At 40.7% G+C, this 27,794-nt stretch overlaps 1 protein-coding gene across 2 annotated transcripts in view; it reads left to right on the top strand.

Moving 5' to 3' along the window:
- Positions 1-27,794, top strand: part of DPYD (dihydropyrimidine dehydrogenase) — a 346,394-nt gene that overhangs the window by 154,855 nt on the left and 163,745 nt on the right. For both annotated transcript variants that reach the window (XM_061461954.1, XM_061461963.1), the window contains exons 9-12: positions 10,089-10,196; positions 14,063-14,232; positions 15,868-16,078; positions 24,620-24,804. In XM_061461954.1, the coding sequence (XP_061317938.1) occupies positions 10,089-10,196; positions 14,063-14,232; positions 15,868-16,078; positions 24,620-24,804 (674 nt within the window). The remainder of the gene's footprint in view (positions 1-10,088; positions 10,197-14,062; positions 14,233-15,867; positions 16,079-24,619; positions 24,805-27,794) is intronic.

Raw genomic sequence — 27,794 nt, forward strand, 5'->3', positions numbered from 1 at the left:
CCAGTCTATTGTTTCATAGTCACTATATTCAATTATGGAATTAACGTAGGAGAGTGGTGTAGAGAAGCAACTACAGCTTAGTATGTCTCTGATTCTTAACTGTTCTAGTTCGTCCAGTTTAGGAAAGAGTATTATAAAAGTCAGTGTTTGTAACACTTTGATACCACCTGTTAGCCCTTATGTTCCTGTTATAGTATACTATAGTATACTATTATAGTATTACTATAGCAAGACTACAAGGTGATTTTAGCTAGGACAGGTTGATGCTGCCTCACTACACCTCGTTGTATAGTGCGTGAGATCTGACCAAAGATATTATTCCAGAATACTACTGACTTCATTGTTCCTTATATATTTCCACAGGATAAATTTGCTGCCTTTGATAGATTAAGTTATAAGTTTAAGTATATAAGTTTATAAGCTCAAGTTAAGTTTATAAGTTTTTAAGTTTATAAGTTTAAGTATATAAATTATAAGATTAAGTATGTAAGTTAAGTTACTTTGATAGATTAAGTTTTCAGTCGTTGCTTTGCTGCAGTATAGGGGCCTGGTATTTGTTGTTCTTTCTGATGCCAACTAAGCATGTGTGTTTTTTTCTTCGTGAGTGTTTTCCATCCATTCTCTTCCATCCACTCCCTGTGTATTTACTGGATGCAGCTTTTATTGATCCAGCTTTTCAAGATGGGCTCAAGTCTTTTTGGAAATAAACCATGGAGATAAAGAGATCTTTTCTATACTAAGGTTTGATTTCCCTTTTGTAACTTTTCTTTGGCTTTGATAATTCCAAGGTAACTGCCCATAAAGTGGGTATTAGACAGGTAAATTGTAATAATCTGTTTGGGGAAAGATACTGTTTCTATTGTATTATTTTCTGCTTTCTTTTCAGGAGTCAGTTGCTCCCACTCCATCCATCCAGTTTCTTTGGCTTTCACTTCTGCACATTCTGGTTTTCTATATAGTATACAGATCACATTGACATATGGTTTGTGAGATGATAGAATTGTTGTGTCCTTCAAGCTATTGATAGGTAGTCCCCAAGGAGGTGATCTTGCTTTTGTGGCCGCTATACTCCAGCACCGCTTACTGAACAAGAGTGAGCACTGGGGCCGGTTTCTTCTCTGGCATAGTGCAGCCTATCACACTGACAAATAGTATCTGGCTGGTGTCTGGAGGGAACACAGCCCCCCCTGTGTCTTTTTCTGGCACATCAGTGCTAGGAACAAACTTGTGTAAGAAAGAGGGAAAGAAATATTAACATATCAGGTCTTAAACTTCAGCATACCTGCTATGCCGATTTAAGGATGCTCCTGAATAATGGCAGCTTATGCCAGTGAAGAGAAGTGACTAAATTGCAGTCAGGACTAAGAATCCAGTTCAGCTGTACTGTAATCAGACTGGAGCAAGCTCTTCTGAGTGGAATGATACATTCTTCTGTTAGAGATGGATTTGACTGAGACTACCAAATGTATTTTGCTAGTGACCTTTTCAGATTTGTCACTGGTATAACAAATGTTAGGAAGATGACACAGGAAAGGTTTGCAGCAATATTCCACTTTATTCTTTTACAGCAGATGTTTCTTCACTTACTCTGTATTGCAATTTACAGAACTCTTACGTTCTACAAATCAAGATTCATAGCAAACTGTTGCAATACTTTAAATCCTGCAATAAACAATATCAGGCAGAACAGAACCAGAGGGAAGGTAAGCAGGCTTCTGCATTCATCCTTCTCTGTGATGAGCTTTACTTCATAGTACTCTTCACATTTCAGCAAGCCCTTTCACCAGGACTCCCATCTAACTTACTAGCATCTTCAGATCAACTATTGCTTCAAGCACGGGCAACATTAAGTATCGATTTCCAACCTGAAAAGAAAGGTTGGAATTACCACCTGTTCCTTAATTTAGGAAGCTGTATGTCTTTGTCCAACCTAGTATCACTTTTTCTTGTGTGTCCTTCAAATGGTGATATTTTAAAACCACGTAGGGATACTGGATGGTTCAGTTCTAAGGTATGCATTTCAAAAAGAGTGCTTTTAGATAGTAAGTGTTCCAGTCAAACTGGGAGTTAAAAATCTTTATCTGATGAGTCCTGGGTCACCTTTGGCCATTTAGATGTCAGTCTGTCCCAGTCATTAAATATTGTGAAGAAAGACCATGAGGCTGCATTGTTTTGTAAGCCAAGCATGCTCATAATCCTAATTCCCACCCCTCATGTGGATTGATTCTACACTCTGCCTGTGATTCCCATCTACAGTGTAGCTCTTGTGGGAGTTTGGAAACTGGGATTGGACAACTGGCTTCAAAGAGAAATGGGATTATAAGAATGAATTCAGTTCTGGCTGATCCGACTACTTCATTCCTGTTAGTTCACTACCATTTACAAGAGCTCAGATCCTCGTCTCAGTGTCTAATTTAGCAACAAAGGAAGGTGTGAAACCTACAGACTGCAATACATCCAGGTTCAGATGCTTTTCAAAGGCATTATGGTATGGACATAGCTGTTCAGTTTAGAATGCACTGCAGCAGTTGTGTGTGGCTCTTGTTGATATACATGAAAACTGTTCTTTTGCATATGCTGTACACAGTATTCATCCTAACTAGACAGTGAGAAAAGGCAAATCCAAGTGTCTTGTAGTTCTTTCACTTTTCCCCCTTTTCTTATGAACCAGGCTTTTAGCTCTCATTAGGGAATGATTCTGCCAAATCTTGCGAGTGTACCTATTCCAAAGGAAAGAAACCATTAATAAAAACCAGGAAAAAGGAGCAGTTATATTACCAAATAAATCTGCAAAGAAAACAGATTTGAAAGAGCCACCTGCTGTGGCGATGAGGCAGTAATCTCGCCAGCAGGAAATAAACGGGGAGAGGAAGAAAATACACAATCAGAGACATTAAAAAAGTAATTAAAGCACTTATCTCCATCAACATACATAGCGAACAACAAAAACCCCGGCCACCTAGAAAACGTGTTCTGTTGAACCTCACAATGGGACGGGAAGTAACAAAGCCGCCGCCATAAAGGTAGATGATCTTCAGCAAAATGAGAGAGATCCTTTAAAAATACAAACCTCCGAAGTATTTACTAATGTCTTGATTACTCATGAGCTGACCTTGAGAGAAGCTGAGCACCTGCAGAGCATTTGCAGCTTGACTTAAACCTTTAAAGATGGGGAGTAACTCTTTAGATACTAATGGCTTTTTGTTCCATTTCACATGAATGTCATAGGATGAATTGTAAGGGCGCATTTAATATAATCAGGTGTGTGGCACAGCTTAGGTCCCGTGTGTGGATAATGCATTTCAGGATCATTCATGTCTAAATTGTTGTGTAATATTGATCCATGGACAGCAATGTTATCAATATTGATAGGAGTGAATGTGACTTTTTAGAAACAAATAGCTAGAGCCTATGCCACTGCATACAAATAGGTTCTATCACATCTAGGGAAAACTGAATTTGACAGTTATAAGAATTTATTGTTTCAGTGTTCTCTTTCAAGGAAATAATGTATTTATAACTCATGGTCCAATTTATACAGTTTATGGGTTGTTTGCCAGAAACCAAAACTGCTCTAAGTACACATATTTTTATCTCCATCTCTCTGGACCACAAATTGTTGAAGAAGAATAGAGGATTCAGAAATACTCTAGGGATGCTTTTGCGCTTGGAATTTACACAATGTTCTTTCCTCTCTGCTGTGCACCTTTGTAGCCACACTGACCATATGGTACCTGTAGCTGCAAGTCTCGAGGCAAGTGTGAAATGCCATCAGAAGCGTTATAGCTAAAACGTTTCTGTATGGGAACACAAGGAGCTGGTTGGAACACTGGATGCGTGAAAGGGCAGGGAGATGGGACAACATGAGTTCTTTCCTGTTAATTCAAAAGGAGCCTTTCAGAAGGGAAGTGGTGGATTCAGGAATTTACCTTTAGAGAGCAATGGCCTTAGCTCTGTATCTACTTTAGCATATCTTCTCAAGAACAAAACCAAACCCATACAAACCAGTATTGTTGACATCCAGTTTCTCATGAGATTCATGCATTTGTCTTCTCATTCTCAGACGCTGTTGACAGATCAAGGCTTTCCACCTGACCGTAGGATCTCTTGGGGTCCTGTTCCTTGGCACATCCCTGTTGTAGGGGCTGGGAAGAGCAGAACGAAATTTTTTCCTGTAAATTTTATTGCTTAAAATCTTGCTTAACTCTGAAATCTGAGCAGGTTTTCATGGAGATGGCAAGAGGTGGAAAACCCTCCCTTCTCTCTTCATCAGGGACTGTAGTGATAGGACAAGGGCTGATGGGTTCAAAGTGAAACAGGGGAAGTTTAGATTGGATATAAGGAGGAAGTCCTTTACTGTAAGGGTGGTGAGGCACTGGAATGGGTTGCCCAAGGAGGTCGTGAATGCTCCATCCCTGGCGGTGTTCAAGGCCAGGCTGGATGGAGCCTTGGGTGACATGGTTTAGTGTGAGGTGTCCCTGCCCATGGCAGGGGGTTGGAACTGGATGAGCTTAAGGTCCTTTCCAAACCAAACCATTCTATGCTTCTATGATTTCTAACTAATGCTCCATGTTTGTATGACATGGAACATTTAACAGCTTCCAGAAAGTCCCATAAATGGGTGAATGGAGTTTGATGTTGGATTTGGTAGTTTTAAAAGATAGAAAAAGGGATATGCAGAGCCAATGAATCCGACATTTATAAATATAGTGCAATTTTGGGACAAAGTCAAAAGATTCATTATAAAAAAATGCCAAAATAGAGTTCTTGGTATATTCAAACACAGGTTGCATTCACCAGTCTGAATTTACACTGTTACCTGAAAGTAAGGGCTTGGTAGACACAATTCAGTCAGTTCTCTTGTTGGAAACTCTCTTCTGTCAGGGTAGCAACAGTGAAGAGAATGCAAAGAGCCCTCTTTAGTGCTTAAGAGATCATAGCTCATCATTTGTTAATCTGGTTCAGCTTAAGGTTTTCCAACATGTGGTATTATCACAATTAAAAGTGAAGCAAGATGAGCATGTCAGCACTGGATGTAAGGAAAAGCAGGAAACCTCACGATGCTCTCACACATTCTGTCCCTGGAGGCTGCTCTGTATTTACACTTCAACTTCAGCTTCATGTGGTTTTTGGTCTGGAGGTTTGGTTTCAGTGAAAACTGTATTTGACCTTTACCAACGGTGAGGGCTTCTTGTGTATGTCAGTTATTAATACTGGCTGAGAAGTTCATTTGAAACTGCAAATCTGCCCAAACATGTGAGATCGAAGTAATCCAAACAAGGAGTTCAGGTTCAGAAGGTGTTCCTGTTTCTGGGGAGAGGGGATTTGATCAAAATCAGAGAGTGTGCCTCCACTCCCACTTGAGTTTTCCTTTCCAGACCAGGTTAATCGTTACAGTAATAGCAGCAGAAGTTATTTCCTCTTACTTTGATGTGCTGATGTGCCTTGATATCTTTGGTGCAGGAACCAAGTGGTCTTGGTGCATTGCTCTGCGTGCCAAACCCTTCCATGTTGTATGCAACATTTTTGTATTATTGCCTTGTGCATCTGACACATTGACTCTAGTCGTTTAGTGATTCACATTTCATCTGAACTGGGAAATCGTGAGAGTAAATTCCATCTCTTTAAATGGAGATGACACTGCCAGTGAAGAAAAATAACATGCATCAGTATTGTGAAGACAAAAGAGTACAAGATCTTGTTAGGAAGCAGAAGTTTCCGATATTAATATATATGTGTGTGTATATATATACAGATCTATATATGTGTACATATATATACATATATATGTGTCTGTGTGTATATACATATATATATATATATATATAGCCTTCCAGTATCTGAAGGGGGCTTATAGGGATGCTGGGGAGGGACTATTCATTAGGGACTGTAGTGATAGGACAAGGAGTAACAGGTTAAAACTGAAACAGGGGAAGTTTAGATTGGATATAAGGAGGAAGTTCTTTACTGTGAGGGTGGTGAGGCACTGGAATGGGTTGCCCAGGGAAGTTGTGAATGCTCCATCCCTGGCAGTGTTCAAGGCCAGGTTGGGCATAGCCTTGGGTGACATGGTTTAGTGTGAGGTGTCCCTGCCCATGGCATGGGGGAACTACATGATCTTAAGGTCCTTTCCAACCCTAACTATTCTATGATTCTATATGCATGTATATATTTGTATGTGTATATATGAAGAATATAACAATGGGAGGTTAAAGTCTGTGTTTTCCAAAGCCACTGCTGTAGTGCTGTAGTGCCATAGTGCAGGTGAAGGAAATGATTGTGACTTTGATATAGGTTATATAAAGACAAGAGACCTAGACTTTGGAAACCATATGATATGTCAGACATGGGAGAGATAGTGCCCACTAGAGAAGGGGCTGTGGGGATCATATAGAGGGAAGACAAAAAGAGGGCTTCATACTGGGTGTCGTGATGCTTCCTGAGAGGTAGCTAGAGCATCTGGAGGTGAAAGGCAGGGCCTAGCAAACCATAGGCTCAGGAACAGAGATGAATTGCTTTCTGCGCTGTACCTGACCCAGATTGGAACTATCTAGATTAGCTTTTGCAAAGCTGAACTAGATCTGTCATGCAAGCTGTTATTTTCACAATGTTTCTACTGTCCCTATTCTTAGTAAATGCTGTTTTACACAGCCCATGAGGCTTCGTTGCGTGGTTTGGATAGCAGTTGCTTCAGAAGCCTGTTCCCTGGCATCAGTTAAAGGGACTGAAGCTTCAGGAAGTCCAGGGCTTGGTGGCAGAAGGCTGGGGTTCCAGCAGAGCCCTCTGTTTCTGTATGGGTGTGCAAAGTCTATCCCAACACCACCAGTGCAATTGTTTTTCTTTGCTGCCTCCTCTTGGTTACCCTTCAGAAGAGCTGCTCTTCAGTGCAGGTGAAGGAAATGGTTGTTAGCGCTTGATTTCTATACAGGTTATTTAAAGACAGGAGACCCAGAATGCTGAAAGATTGTTTTTACAGGACAAGAAATACTAAGTAATAAAGAAAATCCTTTTAGATGGCTTGCAGGTGGATTCAGAGGGCAGAGAACTGCCTCCTGCTGCCTTCAGCTGAAAACCTAGGGGATAGACCTCATCTTTTTCTAAGCAGTTTTTCTTGGGTGGCTCCTGGCTATTTTGTATTAGGCTGTGAATTCCCTTTTGCTAAAGGAGCACTGTGATTTCCCTTCAAAGGGGATTTCTCTTGGTTCATTATTTTGACCTAAATTGTGTCTTTCATAGGTGACGGAGGTTTATAATTGTGTTTCTGCTTTAAATCCACTTGCCTGAAACAATGATTTTCCTCTACAGCTGCTTTTTTGTTAAATCTCCTCTCTCCCAGGAAGCTGTTAGCTGTTTGTCAGTATGTGAGCTGTCTGTAGAACAGACTTCAGTGGGCTGGCCGCTCAGTATGAAATGGTGTCTCTAAAGTGGATCTTACCAGCTCATGATCTCTGCCTGCCTCTTCCTTAGCCAGCCAAGTGGCTTTAAGGCGTACCCAACCGATCTGTTTTAACAAAGTTAAATACAACCCTTGTGATGGTAAATACTAAGCAACAAAAGGAACAACTCCCAGTGATGCTTAGCAAAGAGTTTGGAACTGCTGGGGTTTTTAGAGGTACAAGAACCCCCCCCCCCCCGCATTTCGTTCACATTTGATATTGCAGAAATGGTTTTCGTCGAGATTTCAGCAAATGAAAATAACAGAAAATGTCATTTATGCTGACTACCTCTTAGACATTTGTTTGGTCATGTCAGCCAGGCTAAACGTTACTGAGTCCAATGCATTCACAAGTGGCACTTTGGTTTCAGTGACACTGTTCTAGTGATGAACCTGAACCTTGAACATTGCAACATTCCCATAATTCCACTCATCCTTCATATAGGAGCTCAATTACTGAAGCTGTTAAAGATAGAATAATTGTCATTATTCCATGTGAGGGTTCCCCCCCCCCCCTTTTGTTTTTTTTTTTTTTGAATGGGAATAGGTGTTAGGGAGGAAGGGAGTTCTCTTTAATTCAGGCTGCATGTCTCACTAATGACACGAGGCTTTCTCCCAGAAGCAAGCTGAGGGTTCTGAATCATAGATCATAGAATCAACCACGTTGGAAAAGACCTTTAGTCCCATCAAGTGCAGCTGTTCCCCATCACTGCCAAGGCCACCAGTAACCCATGGCACTAAAACATGTCACTGAGTTGATTTACAGATACCTCAACAGATACAGTTGTATTCCTCTGTTGTCTGCCTGTAGGCAGTCACCGAGAGCTTTTCTTCTCCAAGGTACTTTTCTTGCCATAGATGTTTTGCAGTATATACATAGGGAAAAACCTGTGCAGTTTTAACAGAGAATCTCTTGAATGCATTTTACATATTATACTTCCAATAGCAGTAAGTATTTCTGGCAGCCTCTTAAGATATCCATTATTCATTCTTCATTAGCTGATATTGCAGTCTACCCAAGAAGTACAGCGTTCAGAGGTCTTGAAGATCAGTACGTGCTCGTGTTTGCTAACGTTATTTTACTCAATATCCACCTATAGATCGGTGGTGTTAGAAAGTCAGGTGTTCAGCAACCAAGTCATGATTTTTTAATGCATAAATAGAGCTCAGGAAAGTGCTCAATAATGTAACGGGTTTGAAATGCAAAACTTTGTGACTTGTGTTATTTGCTTTTTGCCTTGTGAATTCACAGAGAGGATGGTTTCATTCTGTCAGTGGAACTGTTAAAACTAAAAAGGTGCCTTTTGATTCCCTTCTTGTATTCTGGTAACTTCAGTCAGGGATCTAGAGGTTTAAAAAACTTCCCTTGCATCAGATGGCTCAAAACAATCCTGAGCTTTCTTATGACTGAGTCTTGATCTGCTGTAATAAGAACAGACGTTGGCTGCTGCACTGATATAAAAAGGCCAGTATATAAAGAGTAGGGAAAGTTTACTCCCCTGCTTGGAACAGGACTCCTCAAAGTGCAATCCTGTTTTACTGTTGACACTGAAGTAGTGTTGCTGGGGCTTTCCAGACCAGGATAGCTCAGAGGAGAAAGGCTTGTCTGCTGTCATCTGCTCCTGAGCATGGCAGGAGCACAGATTGCTTTGCACGCTTCAGTTCTGCTTCTTGCTCTGAGGACTCCTCAGTTCTAGTGTGTTTTCTTAGAGAAATTGTTGACATTTCCTCTGTTCCAATATGTAATTATTAATTACATATTAATTAAATAATTATTAATGAGAACATTCTGGGGTTTTAGAGGTAAATATGAAGGTTGAAAACACCCTGATAGATCATTGCATTTGCATGACAAGAACGTTTTAACTTCTGTGTCAGCTAGGCTGGCTTTTTGTGCTGTCCAGATGTTCCCACAGGAGCAAGCATATACTCTGTTATAATTGGAAGATGCTTTTTGCTGCTTTCTTTTAATTGAAAGGTATTTGTTGCTGTTACTGGTTGTGAAGTTTATCCCTGTGTCTATCCTAGGGCTTCTGTATACATGTGTGCTATTAAAAACTATAAATGAATGTCAGCCAATAAGGACTTCAGGCTTTAGAGAAAACAATCAAGAATGGCAAAAAATGGTGCATACAAATACTCACAGATCAGACACGTCTGCAGCTTTGCCATTTGACCTTCTCTCCTCATTGTTTAAACTGGTTATTATGGAGTGATTTGTATTATCTGCAGGCTAGCTGCATTGAAAACTGCCTCAAAACAAAGGGAACAAACCCATTTCACAGCAGTAAGAGTTAAATGTGTATGCAGGTAAAACAAGACAAGAAGAGCTGACAAGAGACTTCTTCTCTGCAGTAGCTTCCCTGCTTTTGTACCCTGTTTTGTCTAACCCTTTCCTCTGCATTTGCTTTGGTATTTGTTATATGATACAGGTTATCCAACAATCTTGTTTTCAAGTGCCAATACTTATAAAAGATCACCAGTTATGCCAGCTACAGACTACAAACATGAAACTACAGTCATTTGTGGTGTTCTTTTAGAGACATCTAAGGGTTTGTAAAAGTGCTTGTTTTGAGGACATTTTTCAGTATGTGTAAATAATGTCATTGACATTTGCCTTTAGTTCTGATATGCCTTAAAATATATATTTTAGGTTTGCCAGAACCAAATAGAGACAGTATATTCCAGGGACTGAGAATGGATCATGGCTTCTACACATCTAAAGACTTTCTACCTTTGGTAGCAATGGCAAGTAAACCAGGTGAGTGGTATGTTTTTGTTGTAGTCACGGTCACTAAGCAGCATATCCAATTATGAAGCACCTCCCAGTGAATTCTTCTGGGGCAGGGTTTTCTCTTGTGTGTGATCAGGAAAGTCATTACAGAATCAACATCATAGAATACCAAGTTGGAAGGGACCTCGGGGATCAACTTGTGCCCATCACCCCATGTCTTTTCCGTGTGACTCCCTGGAAAAAGGGAGTCTCCATCTTCTTTGTAGCTAGTCTTTAAATACTGGAACGTGGTGATAGCCTTAACCCTGAGCCTTCTCTTCTTCAGGATGAATAAGCCCAGTTCTCTCAGCCTTTCCTCACAAGGTTTCCCATCCTTTGATCATCTCTGTGGCTTTTCTCTGGACCCTCTCCAGCCCATTCACATCTGTTTTATATAGCAAGGACCAAAACTGATCACAGTGTTCCAGGCGCTGCCTGACATGAGCCGAGTGGGATGATGATTTCCTTATGGCAACCGGTGATGCCCTTGCTGACGTAACCAGCATCCTGTTGGCTTGCTTTGTCCCAGCAGCACACTCTTCACTCCTGTTGAGCTTGTGTCCACCAGGAGTCCCATGTCCCTTTCCACAGAGGTAGATCCCAGCCTGTGCTGAGCTCCTGGGTTGTGTTTACCCTGTGCAAGACCTGACACTTATCCTTGTTGAACTTCATGAGATTCTTGTCAGCCCACTCTTCCAGCCTATCCAGGTCATCCTGCAGCATGGCTCTCCCTTCTCAAGTATCCGCTTTCCCTCTCAGTTTGGTGCCATTGGTAGACTTGGTCAGGGTATGCTTGATCCCATCTTCCAGATCATTTATGAAGATATTAAACAGGGTTGAGCCCCATATTGATCCCTGGGGGACCCCACTGGTGACAGGTCACCCTCTGATCACCACCGCATGGACAACTTGTCTACATCGTAACTTATCAGTACCTCTGGTAGGAGGCTGTAGGAAACCCACAGTCCTAGAGACTGTAAAACAGTCATCGATAAAAATCTAAACATATGGCAAATCATTACCCCTAGTAAGTTATTTTTGTCATTTTGAATTATACTCCAGTGATGTCATAAGCTTGTATAAATTATCTTGATATAAATAGTATATATAAGGTGGGCTTGGAAAGAATCTGGTATTAAAGAAGGTGTTGGTGACCCATATAAACAGTTGCTTTCTATATTGTTGATAAATGATTTGACTTGATCTCCGATTATGTGCTCTGCATGTTTTACAGATGCATCTTCCTTACCAAAAGAGCTTAGAGTCTAAGACTCAGAACAACAGTAGTATGCCAGGAACTAATAAGACAACACTTGCTTCATAGGCACCAAATGCAGTCTTGTTTTATGCTTTTGCATCTTTGTTTTGAGTATGGAGATGGCTGCATTTGCTCCCCAAGTATAGCTGCTTTCAGTGGCCCAGAGTGTGAAGTCATAAACCCCAGATGGATGTATGAGATGGGGCTTGTGATTTCTGTGCCACGTTCCCTCGTGGTCTAGATTCCCCAGTGTCCAGATTGAAAAGCAAGAGATTCCGTGTACAGTTACCTGTAGTAAACCTGTAGTGTATATATATAGTATGTGGTGTTGTACATATGATCACATGTTTAACCACACATACACCTTTTTTATTAGTTTTCACCTTTTTTTATGTACAAACTGATCTTAGCATTCAGAGATTTCTTTTAGCATCAAAGATGTGGACTTGATCTTAAAGGTCTTTCCCAACCTAGCTGATCCTAAGATTCTGTGATCAACTTGGGTTGCCTGCTTATTTAGCAAGCTTTCCATAAGCAATGTGTTGAAGAACATATCTTCTGCAGCAAATTATTCTGCATATAAAAGCAAAGTTCATTACCCCATTTTATGCAAAATGTTTAGGAAGGGAAATTCTCGGTATCATCTGTCCCATCTCTCTGCTGCTTTGATCAAATGCGTTATTTATTTTGTCTTAAGCTAAAAGGGAGCTGAAATAGGTTGGGAGAAATGGGTGGGTTTGGTTTTTTTTTCATTTGATTCTACGAATTTGACTAAAATTCGTAAGTTTATTGTTCCATGTGAACTCATAGCACTTATGTACTATAAGTCACCTGCCTTCATGAGGATCTGTATAGCATTGATGTGCACCTTTGAAAGCGTTGCAAAGTAATCCTGTGGATTTGCCAGGATATGGAATGGTATTTCTTATACATTAAGTCTACAATGATAAAAAGGATGAACTTTGAAGAACTAGCCTTTTCTGAGTGACAGTAATAGATAGCCCTTTGGTGTTGTCTGTTAATTAACATGGTCTTTTTTTGCTTAATTTTCCTCGTGTCTGTCTGTAGCTGCAGCCACCTCTTGCTCTCTAAAGCACAGGGTTTTAAACTAAAACACACGTCCTTTTCTTCTTACTATGACAGTTCTCTAAATAATAGACATAATAGACTTATTCATAGTAATGTACATAGTGTGCATGCTTATAAAGTTCTGAATACCAGTATTTCATATAGTTTCCTCCAGGAGGAAAGTACAGATACAGAGACATGAACTTACCTTGGGAATGTTCTTTGTTCCCCTTGTTGTGATTGATCCATCCTAGATTAGTCCTGTAAAGGCCCTCTGAGCTGCCATTCTCCTGCTGCACTTGGGCTTTTTCCGCTGCTTAATGTACAATTTTGAAGGAGTAGGTTTGTTAAAAAGGAATGAGAAAAGTTTAGAGGGAATTGTAGAATAAGAAACCTATTTAGTAAATAGTAAATGCAATACCATATACATGGGGGGTGTGGAGGGGGAGGAAATGAGAGCATTTGCCATACATTAAGCATTCCACAAATGGAGAGATAATATGTGCGTTAGGATGCCGTTTCTCACTCTGTTTCTGTGTCTAGATTAAAAGCTTTGTTTCTTTGACTGATACTTGTTTTTCTTTCCAGTTGCATGTGCAAAGCTGCTACTAGAGCAGGATACTGGAGTTACGCTGCAGCGAGCGCCTCCTGACTGAAATGATCACAGGCTCATTGACAATATAGCTATATATCATTTATGGTATTATTTGTTAAGTTGCCATAATTTGCCTAATCAAGTTGTATTTAAACTGGTGATAAAGTTTAGCCTCATACAAGGAACACACAGAGTTTAGTTTTACGTTACTGTTTCTTGTGTCATTGAATCATCAAATCCAAGCTGTAGGTGACGAACACATCATGTTGTCATTCTCTCCAGGTAACTCTTTGGAACTCGTCTGTAGAAAGCCACTGTAGATGAAATGTTTTCTTCCAGTGGAACATGTAGGAATTACTGTCATAACACTCTTCTTTCTGCCTGATGTTCAGCTGCTGTAGAGAATAGCCTCTGAGAACCATGTCACAGCCAGACCAGTGTTAATGCCTTGTAGAAAACTAACTGAGGGGAAACTTTTATAGACTTACTACACAAAACTGTCAACAACTGGCCACCTTTTGGTGAATGACAAGCGTTCTTCTCTACAATCTGTTAAGAGGTGGTGTTGGGTTTTTAACTGGGAGGATAATGAATCTGATCAGAGAGAAACTTACTTCTTAAATAAAAAGGTCTCATGATGCTAATCTCAACCTGACAGGACCCACAATCCTACCAGTGTGTTGTCATTTGAATTCTTTCCAGATAGAAAGGTGCAGCTGCTTAGAGCACTGACTATGAAATTATGTATATGAGCATATCTTAAAAATGGGAATAAAACTGTCTTTCAGTGAAGCAGAATAATTTGATAGTGACACTCCATGCTTGGGAACTGTAAGATGCAATTTTACACTGCTTTGAGTGCAAGTACCTTTTCAGCTGTCATGCAGAAATGGTTTCTCTACTTGAAAATGGGGTTTTCCTTTCATCTTTCAGGGATGTGTGCCTGTCACTCTCCATTGCCATCAATACATGGAACTGTGATTGTACTTGGGGCAGGAGACACTGCTTTTGACTGTGCAACATCTGCTTTACGCTGTGGAGCTCATCGTGTGTTTGTGGCCTTCAGGAAGGGATTCACTAATATCAGGGCTGTCCCAGAGGAGGTAAAACTGGGTAATAGCATTTATGAGAGGGCATATTGATGGTTATTTATACAGGACCTGAATGTGTGCTACAGGTCAAGACATCTACTAAAGGTTTTCTGTATAAAAACGCTCTTCAAATGTATAAATGTTTGTTAAAGATCAGAGGCTCACTTTATATAGTCTCTGTACAAATGATTTTCCTCTGTTGTACCTGTTTCCTGTAACATCAGAGAGAGGCATTTGCATACAGGGGAAAATTGTCTCATAAATTAGAAAATACAGTAGATTTTTCTAACTTTGGGAGCACACCAGAAATCAAATGGTCATTTGAGTCTTGTACGTGACTCTACAAGTCATGGTTGGATCCTAGAATGATGCCTCCTGGCTGCTGTTTAATGAACCTCTGTGATTGGGATGTTGCTTTTGGTGCCTATAAAATCTTGTGAGAAGATTACTTACAGTGATTTTGGCTTTGAATAACTGCCAGTGGCAATGGAGCAGTGTCATTCATCACAGATTTCAGTGTTCAGTTTGATTTTCTAGGTCGGCTTTGCATGTCAGCATTTATCAGGACATCTGTACGTTTTGAAACAGACTGCTTCCTCAGCATCTCTGTACTACAGGAGGAGTTTTTCAGATAGTTTTTTGGGTTTTGGTGATCTTTTCCCATTATCATTTACTTTGTACACTTTGCACTCTTAACATACTTTAGGATATCAAGACGTGGATCTTTATTATGAGGGTTATGGTAGTTCGGTTATCAACAGATGACCAAGATGGTGGGCATCTTCCAGGTCTCATAGAAGGGGAATGGAGGTGCAAAAAAAGGTAATGGAGTGTTTCTTGATGCATAATTGCACTTTCTGTAAGAATTCTGACCATAATGACGTTGCTGAAGCCATTGCACAGACTTGTGTGCTATTCAGGTACTTAGCCACTCAGGAATCAGCTTTCGTTCTGAACCAAGATCTTTGTTAGCAGCATGGGTAAGTTCTTCAGTGTTGTCAGTACTCATCCAGTCATGCAATGGCTCTGACAAAAAGTGAAATAAAAACAGCTTCGGGTAGTAACAGCCATGCTAGAATGATGTCAGCTTGGAGATTACATGTTCAAAGAAGTTGTCTTGTGAACAGAGATCATTGAATCCCAAAGACTTTGCTAAGGCAAAATGCTGTTTGGCTTCAGCACTTTTCCCACAGCAGAGATTCAGAAGATCTGAAGTTTGGATTGTCACTCAGGAAACTTCTTTGCACACAGTAGTCAGCATTTCATGACATCTTAAAATCAGAGTAAACACTAATCAGGGCATGGACTTAATTAATAATTGGTGTCTTTTAAAAGATGCAGATTTTTACATGAGAGAACTCTTTCAGAGGAGTTACACATATTCATAGTAACAGGAACAATAAGAAAATAGAGTGGAGAAATATTTGAGTTGCAGATTTACCTGCTGCCCCTGTCTAGAGCTGCTTGATCCAGTAGTATGGAAGGCTCTGAAGTTGGCATTGAGATGACTGTCTGTACCCAGATAAATTCCATTGCAGAAGAAGGTGTGCTAGCATCCTGAGTTAAAAACTGGGTTATGGTATGTTGTTGGGTTTGGGTTGTGTACAGCAATGCTCAAGGTATATATTCTATTCTTCTACCCTACAGATGGAACTTGCCAAAGAAGAGAAGTGTGAATTTCTGCCTTTTCTCTCCCCTTGCAAAGTTGTCCTTAGAGGTGGACAAATTGTTGCTATGGAGTTTGTTCGAACTGAACAAGACAGTGATGGAAACTGGAAGGAAGATAAGGATCAGGTTGTCCGTCTGAAAGCTGATGTGGTGATCAGTGCCTTTGGCTCCATTTTAAGCGACAATAAAGGTAACCCTGACTAATGCATTCTGGAAATGCTGATTGTTGTTCTAGCTACAGCTGTTTTTTGTCCTTTGACAGTATTGTGAAATGAGTCTTCTGGAGGAAGGCTGGAGGAATTCCTTACAGGAATTTCTTTGTCCTTTAGGTTTGCCTCTTTAGAGCAGAGGAATCTGATAACAAAGGAGTTTTCTGTGTATCACCGTATAGAGTGTATCACTGCATATAGGAATTCAGATTAGAGGTGCACTTGTTCAGTATATTTTGCTTTCCTCTCTGTAAGTGGGATCTCAAAGAATACTCTTGGGGATTTCTTCTGGTCTCACTAATTAACTTTAGAGAAACTCATTATACTGTAACTTTAAACTGAACTGATCTGATCTCTGGCATCTACCTTTTACCTATTAAATTAAGTAAGAATTAAGATCGATTCATTATTCTGGTTCAGCTGGTCTGGGTATCACTCATTTCTTGTGCATACGCAAGAGAACTGTGGCTTCTCTCATATATACCATATTCATTAAATTCACCCATGCTTGTCATGGCTTGTCTCATTATTTAGTTGCACTTTATAAGCTTTGTCTTAAAAATTAACAATTATATAGTTCCATAATAAAGATCTAGAAATTGGCATGAAGGTGGCATTTCAAAGAGTGAAGGAGTTGTCTGGGTGTAGCAGAGAGCTGACGAACATGAGTACAACTCAGAACATAGGAACTGAGGAGAGCTCAGAGTGTTCTCTGACACTAGGTTAGATTGAAAGAGTTCAGGCAAATGCATCAAATGTGACTTGGAAGTAAAAAAAAAAAAAAACAACACTGACTCAGCAAGAAGACAGATTGATAAAGTGGATAGATCTTCAGCCTGGAGATACTCGTCAAGCTTAGCGAGTTCTGAAAGGCTTAGTGCTCAGTGTGCCTTCCTTTCCAGGGCACAGTCACGCCAGCTAATTAACCCATGACATGTTGTCATGGTCTTTCGGGTATAACTGCTCTGACAGAGGACTTGGCAAGTGCCTCAGAGTGCATGCCACCACAAAAGATCATAATCAGATGCTGGTTCTGCCAGTGTAAATGGAATTTCAACATTCCTTAGCATAATGGGGGTTTGTAAATCTTTTCAATCAATGAAATCGTAAGTCTAAAATTGTCTAAGCAGAGTCTGAATCTGAATGAGCTACTCAGTGCTTTTTGTTCACAAGTCCAGTTCTGTATAAAGTTAAACCATCATACAGCCATGAGTCTAAGCTCTCTCCTGTAGTGAAAAGGCAGGATCAGCCTAGTTCCCTGAGGGACACGTGAAGTTAATTCCAGGACCATTCCTATCTTGTGTGTCTTACTATTGCTTTGGGATAGGTTTATGCGGCCTAGACTGTTATCTAGACAGCAGCTGTACCCTAGACAAAATCAAATTGGTAAAGTAAATCTTAGCCTATGCTGTTAGTAGGTTTTGTTGTGATTCACAGACCCTATAATAAAGCAGTGATTCTGTTTTCTCTCGCATTAAAACCTGCTTCAGCTAAAAGGTTGAACTTAGTGTGTTGCTTAGCCATGCTACTGTGCCAGTCGTGTATCTCCTAGTTAGCATTCACTGTCTAAATGAGTTGTTGTGAGGTTTTTAAATAGGAACCTAAACTGGGAGGGGAACAAAGTCATGCTGATCAGTTCTTTAGCTTGGGGGGAAAGCAGTACACCTCAGTTTCACAGTGTATTTTTGGTGACACTGCTAATAGAATAGCAATCACTTTACAAATTAAAATACCAGGCATTTGTTTTGGATGTTATGAAAATGAAAAGGAATTAGGACTTGAGGGAATCAATTGTTTATTTTGAGCGTAACCATTTTGGTTGCTTTCAAATCTATTTTTGGGCTAAGCTGTCTTAATGAAAGTCAAATTACAAGTGTGGGATTACAACCAAACTTGCATATGTAACAAAAAGAAGCTGGGGGGGGGGGGGGGGAACACCACAAAAAAAAACCAACAGAACTTCCCACCAAAATAAAACAAAAGGAAACCCCAAATCATCTTCTGTTCTTAGTGTTGGATTTAAAAAAAGGAAGCCCATTTTTGTATTTTGCATTCAAAAGATGGATATATTCTCTATCAAAAGGTGAAAATACTGGAGGTGCTCAAAACCAGGCAGTGTGATGACCAGACTGATATGATGTTGAACTTGACCTAGCTTTGAAGAAGGGGATGGAGTAGGTGACCTCCAGAGGGCCCTTCTAGTCTGAATTATTCTATGACTGGCAGTGTTCAAGGCCAGGTTGGATGGAGTCTTGGGTGACATGGTTTAGTGTGTGGTGTCCTTGCCTGTGGCAGGGGTTGGAACTGGATGATCTTAAGGTCCTGTCCAACCTAAACCATTCTGTGATTCTATGACTGGATGACTGAGATGCAGGTTCAATAAATGTGTTAATTGTTGCTGATAGAAAGAGCTCCGTCATGGAATCATAGAATTACTTTGTTCAGCAAGACATAAGCATGGGGGTAACTTATTTCTCTCTCTCAGATTGCAGAAATAGCTCATAGGTTAGAAAGCTTTTTATTGTCCTCAACAAGATGTTTCCGATTCTTGTCCGGTAGCTGCTACATTTGCAACTTCGGTTCCATGTGCTCACAGTAGGTATTTAGTCTGTTTGGTTTTGTAGAAATAAAATGCTGGATGTGTTTTTAAGCAACAGTTTTAGTAGGTATTCATCCTCCCATTGGGGATCATAGAAATGCATCATTAATTAAGAAAGATGGACTCCTAAGTCCATTTGATGCTCGCGAAGTTGCTAATAGACAAAACAGAAGAGTTGCCTTCTAGACTATTGTAGGAACATTACCTCTTTACTGAAAGCAGTAAAAAACCCCCTCAAAAACAGTTCAAATCAAACCACTGCAGATGGAGTAATAAATATGTTTTGCTTTTTGTTAAGGAAGCCCAGGTTTTTCAAACACAAACTGCTTTTTTTTTGACTGTACAGCTTACCGAAGCCTTCAAGGCATCACAACTGACCTATATCAGAAAAGACATGTGAAAGAATTTTGTCCCTTTCCTCATGTTTCTGCTCTTTTGCTTTGTTATTTTGGAGGCCTCTGACATATTAGTGAATGAGTGAAATACCTTCTGTCACCCTTCCAAATTGCAGCTTGTCGATAGACAAATGTAATTTTGTGTACAGCCTTCTTAACACCAGTCCAGTTGGTTTTAAAGGCTAAACTTCGAATAACCATTTTCGTACCTATTTTGTTCCAGTAAGGAAAAGGGAACCATTTGGTTGGACTGCAAAATTGTCCTTGTTCTGATTTCTTTTCCTCAATTTCTGAGAAGAACGTGGACTTTCTGAAGAGAACCATGGAGAAATTATGGGAAATAGCACGCTTGGTCAACATGTACTGTAACATGCAGTGCAGCACAGGGGAGTAAGACAGGGTGGGAGACAATGTAAGTTTAGTTAAGCATTCTATTTTTAGTGGGCAGCAGTAAAGAGAAAGGGTTCCCATGTATAAGAACACTAACTTTTAGCATGTTAATGTCTTATTTTATTTTCCTGGAGAGAGACAAAAGGGGAATGCAAAAATACCCGAGCAAACTCCAAATAGCACCTTTGCAAAAAACCCCATAGTAAGCTATTTGCGAGGACAAAATAGAGTATATGAAATATTTGGTAATAAGCAGCTACTGCATTGCAAGTGAAGGGTAAAATTCAATTTCATATTCCTGGGAATCATTCACAACTTTCAGATATTTTGCTTTTACTTTAGGTTTTACTTTAGCTTTCATCTTGCTTGGGACCTGCAGCAGCAAAGCCCAGGTGGCTTTACTAGAGTCTAACTACTGCCCCCCTCAGTATAGTTCAACATGCAGGAAAGAGAAATTTGCCCAAGTTGTTTACAGTGCTATTAAGCCACTCATAATTAATATTTATTTCTATAGATTGAGATACATTTCCCTGGGAAAAGGGGAAAGAACTTGCATAGCTCTTGTACGGTTTTGTTTTCCTTTGTGCAGATGACACAGAAGGCAGCAAACCTGCAATGAGTGTGGAGTTTCTTCATGCAGCTTGCTCAAATGATGAAGTAACTTCATCCTCAAAGCACTGAAGCCTTGACTATGTAATGAGAGGCTAGGAGGGAGGAAGAGAGGTGGCTGGGATGCCCCATTTGGGAATGCCCACAGGGGTGACCTGGTGTCTTCCTGGGAGCAGAGCATCTCCCTCACACCCACAGCGTGCACTTTTAGTCACCAGAATTCTGTAAGATTGTCCTCTAAAACCGAATTTATAGAGATTCACAAGATTCCTACTGAAATAGGTAGGAGTGTTCCTGCTGAGTCATTTGGAATATGATTTTTCTCTACAAATAGGTTTACGGAATGAGTCGGAGTACAGCAGTTCTACACCCTGAAATGATGAGCTATTTCCAGTATCCTGAAGTGGCTTCATGATGACTTCTAAAGCCCTGTTAACTTAGATCAGGAATTCTGCTCTTTCACCCAATGGGCATCTCTACACATTGGCTTGCTGGTGACAAGCAGAAAACAAAGTCAGTACCAGCCTGCAGCCTCTTCTAGCATACATGGCCCCAGCTTTATCCAGCTAAACCACTCCTTAATCCTGGTTCAGTGTGCTGGTGTGGCAGAGGCTGTAGGAAGCAGGATCGTGCCTTTATTTGCTGGGCATTTGGACAGGGCAGTGTCAGCAGTTAGTCTGCTGGTGCATCTGACAGCTCTAGTTTTGCATCTGAGATGAAGAAAGTTGCAGTTTGTTTGTATGTTTCTGAAGTGATGTTGCTGTTGGAAAGGAATTCTGGAAGATGGATATCAAAAATAACATCAATGAGCTACTAAAGCTAAAATTACAGGAACTTATGAAATTGGTTAAACATAAAAACCATTAAACTGTTTATTGAAGCTTCACAGATATACTGCAGCTAATGAGCATTTCTGCTATTTAAATAAGCCCAAATTGAACACACATTACATGGATACATAATTAGTCATGGCAGTCAAACACACACAGGCTCACTTTTAAAGCTTTATTTGAGGAATCTTTTCCATTTGATTTGTTTTGTTAATTAAAATATTTTTTCTGTGTTCACTTATATTTTAATATTGTTTTTGCAAGCGCTGTAATTTGCTGCTGCTTTCCCATTTGTGTGTGTGTGCTCTGTGAATACAGCAGATTTGGACTATATATTCAGAGCTGTCCTTTTGTTTGGTGTTATTTGTGTTAGCGTCACTTGATAGCATCAGAATAATTCAATTGTATGTTGTCTTTCATCCAGAAGGATCTTTTCAAATGATATATAATACCTCACCAGGATATGGAGGAGAAGGCAGCACAGCCACTTTGAATTTACAAGAGAAAAGCTATGTTAGTTTTAGGTATGGGAGTGCATGGATTTTAAAGACTGTCTTTTCTTTACCCTGTCCCAAATCATGCACCATTAGGTATCTAGTTTGCTTACTGTTCAGTTCCAGACAACGGTTTGGAGAACCAGTATTTGTGGTTACCTCCTTTCAGGCTCAGGTTTGGCTCTTAGACTCTTTCTTAGGGGCAGAGAAAGGGCTTCTCTTTCTGCAGGTGCTCTAGGACGTGGTCCCTTCCGCCTCACGGTGTCCCTGGGTACTAGATCCAAACTGGGAGGACATTAGGAACTCTTACATAAAGATGCTTTTAAATCATGCCTTATTTTACTTAGCCTGCATCTCAGTATCTGCTGGATACTGTGTCAGCCCTGCTACCAAGGAAATGTTCTCTTCCCAGCTGCAGTAATACTGGTCAGGCGGACAAATCCCCAGGCCCTGGGGAGATGCTTCAGGTGAGGGTTATGTTGGGCATTCTTTGCACTCAAAAAGCTTTTGGTGTAATTATGTCTAGACAGCTATTTTAGCACAAAGCAACCTGAAGTTAGGTTTGAGAAATGTAATAGATTCAAGATAACAGAGGCTAGACCCTGTTTTTTCCCACAAGATGAAATAAGTTGTCAGAACTGCCAGTTTTACATAATTTCGTCTGAGAAACTACATCTCTGATAACAAGTTGCCTTCTAACACCTTCACTGTGGTTCAGTCCTGCCTCAGAGAAACAAAAATCATCTATTAAATCCCCAATACCAACTCCTGCAGCACCAAGGGTTTTTCCAAGCATGTCTTCACAAGCCTTCATGTATTTAGCTTGCGAGAACTGTCCAGACCACATGCTGAGCTGGTACCACTGCATACAGGAAGTTATCTTATACGTGGCAAATAGAAGATGGTCAAAAGCTTTCTCGAAGCGCAGACAGGCAGAGACACAGCGAGAAAGTTAATCTATTGATGTAGGAATGTTACTAAAATAGTCTTAATAAAACCATCAGCCATTGTGAGCACTTCCCTTAAAAAGCAAACACCCACAAACCAGCAAAACCAGGCAACCAAAGCAGCCCGAATGCTCCTTTTCCAGACTGGAAAATGTCTCTGTTTGAAGGTTGTGTGATCTTTCAGCAATCCAGATATTTTTCAAGGAAACTGTTTCGTAAGGTTTTGATGCTGTTACTACGCAAATAGTATTTTTGCCGAGTTAAGCCACCGAGTGCATGCACGGTGGGAGGGATCGTGCAGGCAATAGGTCTTCCAGATAGATTCAATACTTCTGTTATGAAAACCTGCTGCAGTCTTTCAGCTTCAGACTGTCTTCTCTGAGTCTGCCTTCTGAACCAGTTGCATTATAAATACTTCGGATTAGAGTCCTGTGGATATGCCAAAGGGTAAAGGTTGGACTTGATGATCTTAAAAGTCTTTTTCCAACCTGGTTGATTCTATGAGAGCGTAGGTGGGACACGTAGGTGACAATGTTTGTGCCTTGCTTCCTATTTTGTTGTTTTGCCCTTGATTACGCACAGCCCCCGCTTTGAAATTCACTTCTAATGCATGATTTGGGTGTGAAGGAAGATGCAGAGCCTGGGAAGAAAATGCCATCGCGATGCTCTACGAGAAAGCTGCATCTGAAGCTGGTATAGACTCAAGCATGCACTGGGCAATACTTTGCCCTCGCATTGTCTTAAACTGGCAGGTTCCTCTTTTCCATATATGACAGCACAACTCCATCAGTTTAATTGACCTTGGCAATCTACATCTGCTAGTGGTGTGTCCCTGAGGGACGGTGCGTTTTTAAGCTGCATTTTATTGCAGGATCTTCACTTCCCATAGACAAAGCTCTATTGAAACCTTTCCTTTCGATATATGCCATCAATGTTTGCTCCAAATCTTTGTGGAAATGTGATTCTCTTCATGAAGCTCCTTTGAAGTGGTTTTGCCTCTGTAATAAAACCATTAAAAAATGCAGAATAGAAATAATGTTAATATAGAGCAAGATAACCCTCCACTCCCCCTCCCCCCTTCCCCCCCCCCAGCGTTTATGTGTGTTTAATGCCATGGAGTAGAAAAACTTCCTTTCCTATTTGCACATCTACATTATTTTTAAGGACAATAATAGTTCGAGTGCAGAATGCCTGTATATGCCATTTAATAGTAGGAAAAAAATAAGGTATCTTCATATATACTCAAAACAGGAATTGCAGTGAAAAAATGCAGAATCTATTGTCTTCATGTAAGCATTTCATTTTGATTATGGCTTTATGGTTATATCCATATCAGGTTTCCAAGTGAGCCGTACTTTTGGGATGTTCCGAGTTGAAATACGAAGTGCGGATGATTTTGACTTTATTGAAACCTATCTTTTTCTGCATGAAATTTCTTTAAAAGCAAACACACTTTGTCAAAGCCAAAGCTTTGATAGCACCACATTTCCTGGTGAGAGACTGTTCCATCTGAAAATGCTCCATCAGGTTTAATAATGACCTGTCACAAAGGAGCAGAGTGTTTCTGTTGTGAGAGTTGAGAAATGGGGGAAGTAAATTTGGGAGATCTAAATGAATTTCTGGGAATTGCATCAGAAACATTGGGGTTTGGGTTTAAATGTCACAATGTAGGAAGCTGTACAAGAGAGTGGATAGCCAGTTATACAGGAGAGAAGGATGTTGATATGGGAAGTGCAGCGCAAAGCTCTGCATGGAGGGAAAAGGAGAAAATGTGGTTTTTGTTTGTTAATATTGTTCATCAGTAGGATTTTCAGAAGTGCTCCACTTTTTTTCTCTGCGAGATGAATAATGCCAGTGAGAATGACTTTGGGAATCCCAGCTTCTGGAATGTGCTCTCAGGGAGTGACCAGAAGAACATCAGCACTGATTATTTCTTGAGCCTGTGTTGAGTCAGTCACTTATTGTGACATTCATGCACATTTGTTTCCTTCACAAGTCTAGCTTTGCAGTCATTCAGGACCTGGTTACTATCCTGATACTCCCAAACTGCTGTTCTATATCATGTGTGCTGCTTTTCCATCATAGTCCTCTCAGGAATTGCATGCTTCCACTTTTCCCTTCTACTTTTCCTTCTACTGTAAATTAAGTAAGAGAAAGAACTCGGACCTGCTTTTCTCATTGTTATCAGTGTGCATTTGGTGGATTTCAGCAATGTTTTCTTTCTTCTGCTAACGTATTTTCATTCCCTTTAATTACAGTCAGAGAGGCCATGGCACCTATCAAGTTTAACAGATGGGGTCTTCCTGAGGTAGATCCAGAAACGATGCAAACAAGTGAACCCTGGGTTTTTGCAGGCGGTGACATTGGCGGTCTTGCTAACACCACGGTGGAATCAGTAAATGATGGAAAACAAGCTTCTTGGTACATGCACAGATACATACAGGTAATTGTTTTAAAGTATTTTTCCCACTGCTATCTGCTCTTAGATACTCTTAAACATAATTTCATTGTGGTTTAGATTAAATATAGAAGTTGTGAGAAAGTCATACCTTGATTACCTGGTGGTTTGAATATTACAGAGGCATTCAACTTGGATCACATACTTGAGTTTGAGTAGTTGAACCCATACTTAACACTGAAATCTAAGCAATGTGTTCTTTGTTCTTGGCCTCAGCTCTGAATTCCACTAGAGTGTAGCAAGCGTCCCTGCAGTGCACAGTGCAAGCAGAAGTCAGAATTGGGTAACTAGGGAAAAGAAGTGAGACCATCAGTGTTAAAAAGTGAAATCTCCCAGCAGTGCCTGAAGAATCACCTGGGGAAGACTTTTTTAGCCTCGTAACACTTTGCAGAGCACTCAGATGATTTACACCTGAGCCACAGTTTGCCCTGGTGAGGCTAACAAACGGGACCCCAAAACCCAATAGGAAAAATGCACAGAGGAAAATAGTGCAAAGGAGAATTTACCTGAGAAAGGTGAGTTTAAGGGTTGCAGACTCAAAACCCCCTGGTAGCTGCATATTCCCTCTTGGTGCTCCTTACATGTCACTGCCCTCGTTTTTGTAGTAAAAGAAAGCGTGATTTCTAGGGGAGCTGCACAGGAACCTTCTGAGACAGGAGAGCCAGGCTGCGTGTGCAGAACCAGCTGACAAAGCATGCTCGTAGTGCAAGGAACTTTTCAGAAACACGATACATGATTCATTCTTCCACAAAAAAAGAGATTGGAACAACTGAAGTTGGGACTGTAACAGCTCGCTGTCTTTCTCCCCCATCCATCTGCTCAGAGCCTCTCTGATTGCATGTTTGTGCAGTTTCATGCTGTTGGGGTCTGATTTCACTTCCTAAAAATACTTCAACTGAAAGCTTGTTGTTAGTATCTGTGCATATTTTTTATCACTTGTTCTCAAGCGCTGTTTGTGTCCTGCCTCCTTAGACCCTATGAAAATGCTGAGTGTGAAGCATCTTTAATCCCTGACCCGCTTCCTTCATTTCTCAGTGCACAGTGAATTGGGGTAACTGTGACAGGGGGAGAGAGGGATATCTCCTCTTTTTTGTCTCCTTCCTCTTTAACCTTTAGAAATACACCCATCGCTTCAAACCCCTCCTTTATCACGTTGCTTCCTCCTCAAAGCTTGCTTCACACCCACCCCACCCCCCACCCTCCACACCCCCCAGAATGTATTTAGTACCTTGGAAAAAATCTGAATAGTCATGGCTTGAGAATTAGAATTTTAAATCAAGCAGGCTTGTGGTCTTAGAGCATCGCTGGTACCCTTTGCAGGTTTCAAGGCAGCTTATTCAACCTTACAGTCTCCCCAGGAAGCTAATGGGAAAGCCTTACAGCAATCTTCACGGGAAGGTTTCCAAATGTCAAGTGTCACCTTTCCAGCTGTTAGATGAATGGGTTGCCCAGGGGCATTTATTTGGATGTGCAGCCCTTGTAAAATCTGGTTGCTGTGGTGCACAGTGCTGTAATTTGGCAATTTACTTCACCAGCAGTGTGGACCTAGTAGAAATTGTAGCAGCTGGAGGAGAGTTTGGTTTTAAAAGAAGTTGTTTAGAGGAGGATTGTGTTCACCTGATGTTTATAGGGGTGGCTGTGTGCATGTGTGTGCATGACTTCCATTCACAGCCCCAAATTCTGGAACATTCCCATATGAAATGAGAAAAGACCCTTACACACTGCCTTATTTTCTCTCTGCGGTGAGATCCTAAGGCAAGCATCCTCCCTGTGACCCCTGTGCATTGAGTACATGTTAAATGTTAAATAAATACATGGATACCACCTCTCCGTTTTCATTTGAGTTACAGCCCTTCCCCAAATCGCCAACTATCTCAGCACCGGCATCTATAAATAATGCAGTCAGCCTTTAGCAAGTAAAACTATTCCATAGGGTTTCTCATCCAGCCCAAGACCCTATCAAAGCCTGAAACTCAAACCCACCCCCCTGCCTACTTGCAGCATGCGCTGTTTGACCGGCACCCTGTTTGTATCCCAACCTACTCCAGGCAAAAGGCTAAGCAAACAGATGGGCCTGATACATGCCCTGAAACTCCAGCTCTGGCACGTGGTCAAATGAAGGATGAGATCCAGACTCAAGGACTCTCCAGCAGCAATGCCATATGTTCAAAACTGGGAGTTATTTACAGAAGCTTCTTGGCTGCTCTTATGCTGGAAACTCTCCATCATTAGTTGCCTAAATACCTCCTGCCTTAACATAGTCCTCCTGCAATATGAAGCATGGATTCACCTCAGCAGCACCTGTGTCAGCTTAGTTTCTATTAACATGACCAATCAAACCCTAAGAAAAGTTGTGGTAGAATCTACTAGAAAATAATCAGTGTTCCTAGAACCATACTTTGCAGGTCATTAGAGATCCAAATAGAACCAGCCCGATTCACGCCACCATGTATTTGGAGGATTGAACCTTTTGTGTTATTCTGTGAATGTCATAAATATGTCTGTGAAATAATCTTGGTGATTTATTTAGGTTGGGGATTGTCATGGCCCTCACTTTTGCCTGACAGTGACTTCATGATCCTGTGCAGAAGCAATATAGGCTGTTGTTCTCTTCTATGCCTCAGTTACCAGTCATTTCTTTTTGATCAGTAAATGGGATTTAATAATATAATGGTCCTATTAAGCGTAATTCACAATTAGTGCAGGACTAACTTCTAGTTTTCTGTGCCTGCCTTGACATCAAAGACAGCTCTTGCATTGAGTTTCTCCCAGTATTTTCTTGCTGGACCACTGCACCAGCGTCAATGCTTCACTCTGCCTCTATTCAAACACTTACTTGGGGGTGTTTTCCCATAAGTGGCAGTGAGGCTGCCATCTTCTCATTAAAATCCCTCTTAAAAAGGGACTTTTCCTCTCTGGTTCACAAGAAGTTTTCTTTTATTTAAATCTGTTATCTCCCCCGTGTGGGCAGCTTC

Source organism: Pezoporus flaviventris, unplaced genomic scaffold, assembly GCF_033815535.1.
Source record: "Pezoporus flaviventris isolate CSIRO_AGI_PZ_B2104156 unplaced genomic scaffold, CSIRO_AGI_Pfla_v1 ptg000001l, whole genome shotgun sequence".
Classification (NCBI taxonomy): domain Eukaryota; kingdom Metazoa; phylum Chordata; class Aves; order Psittaciformes; family Psittacidae; genus Pezoporus; species Pezoporus flaviventris.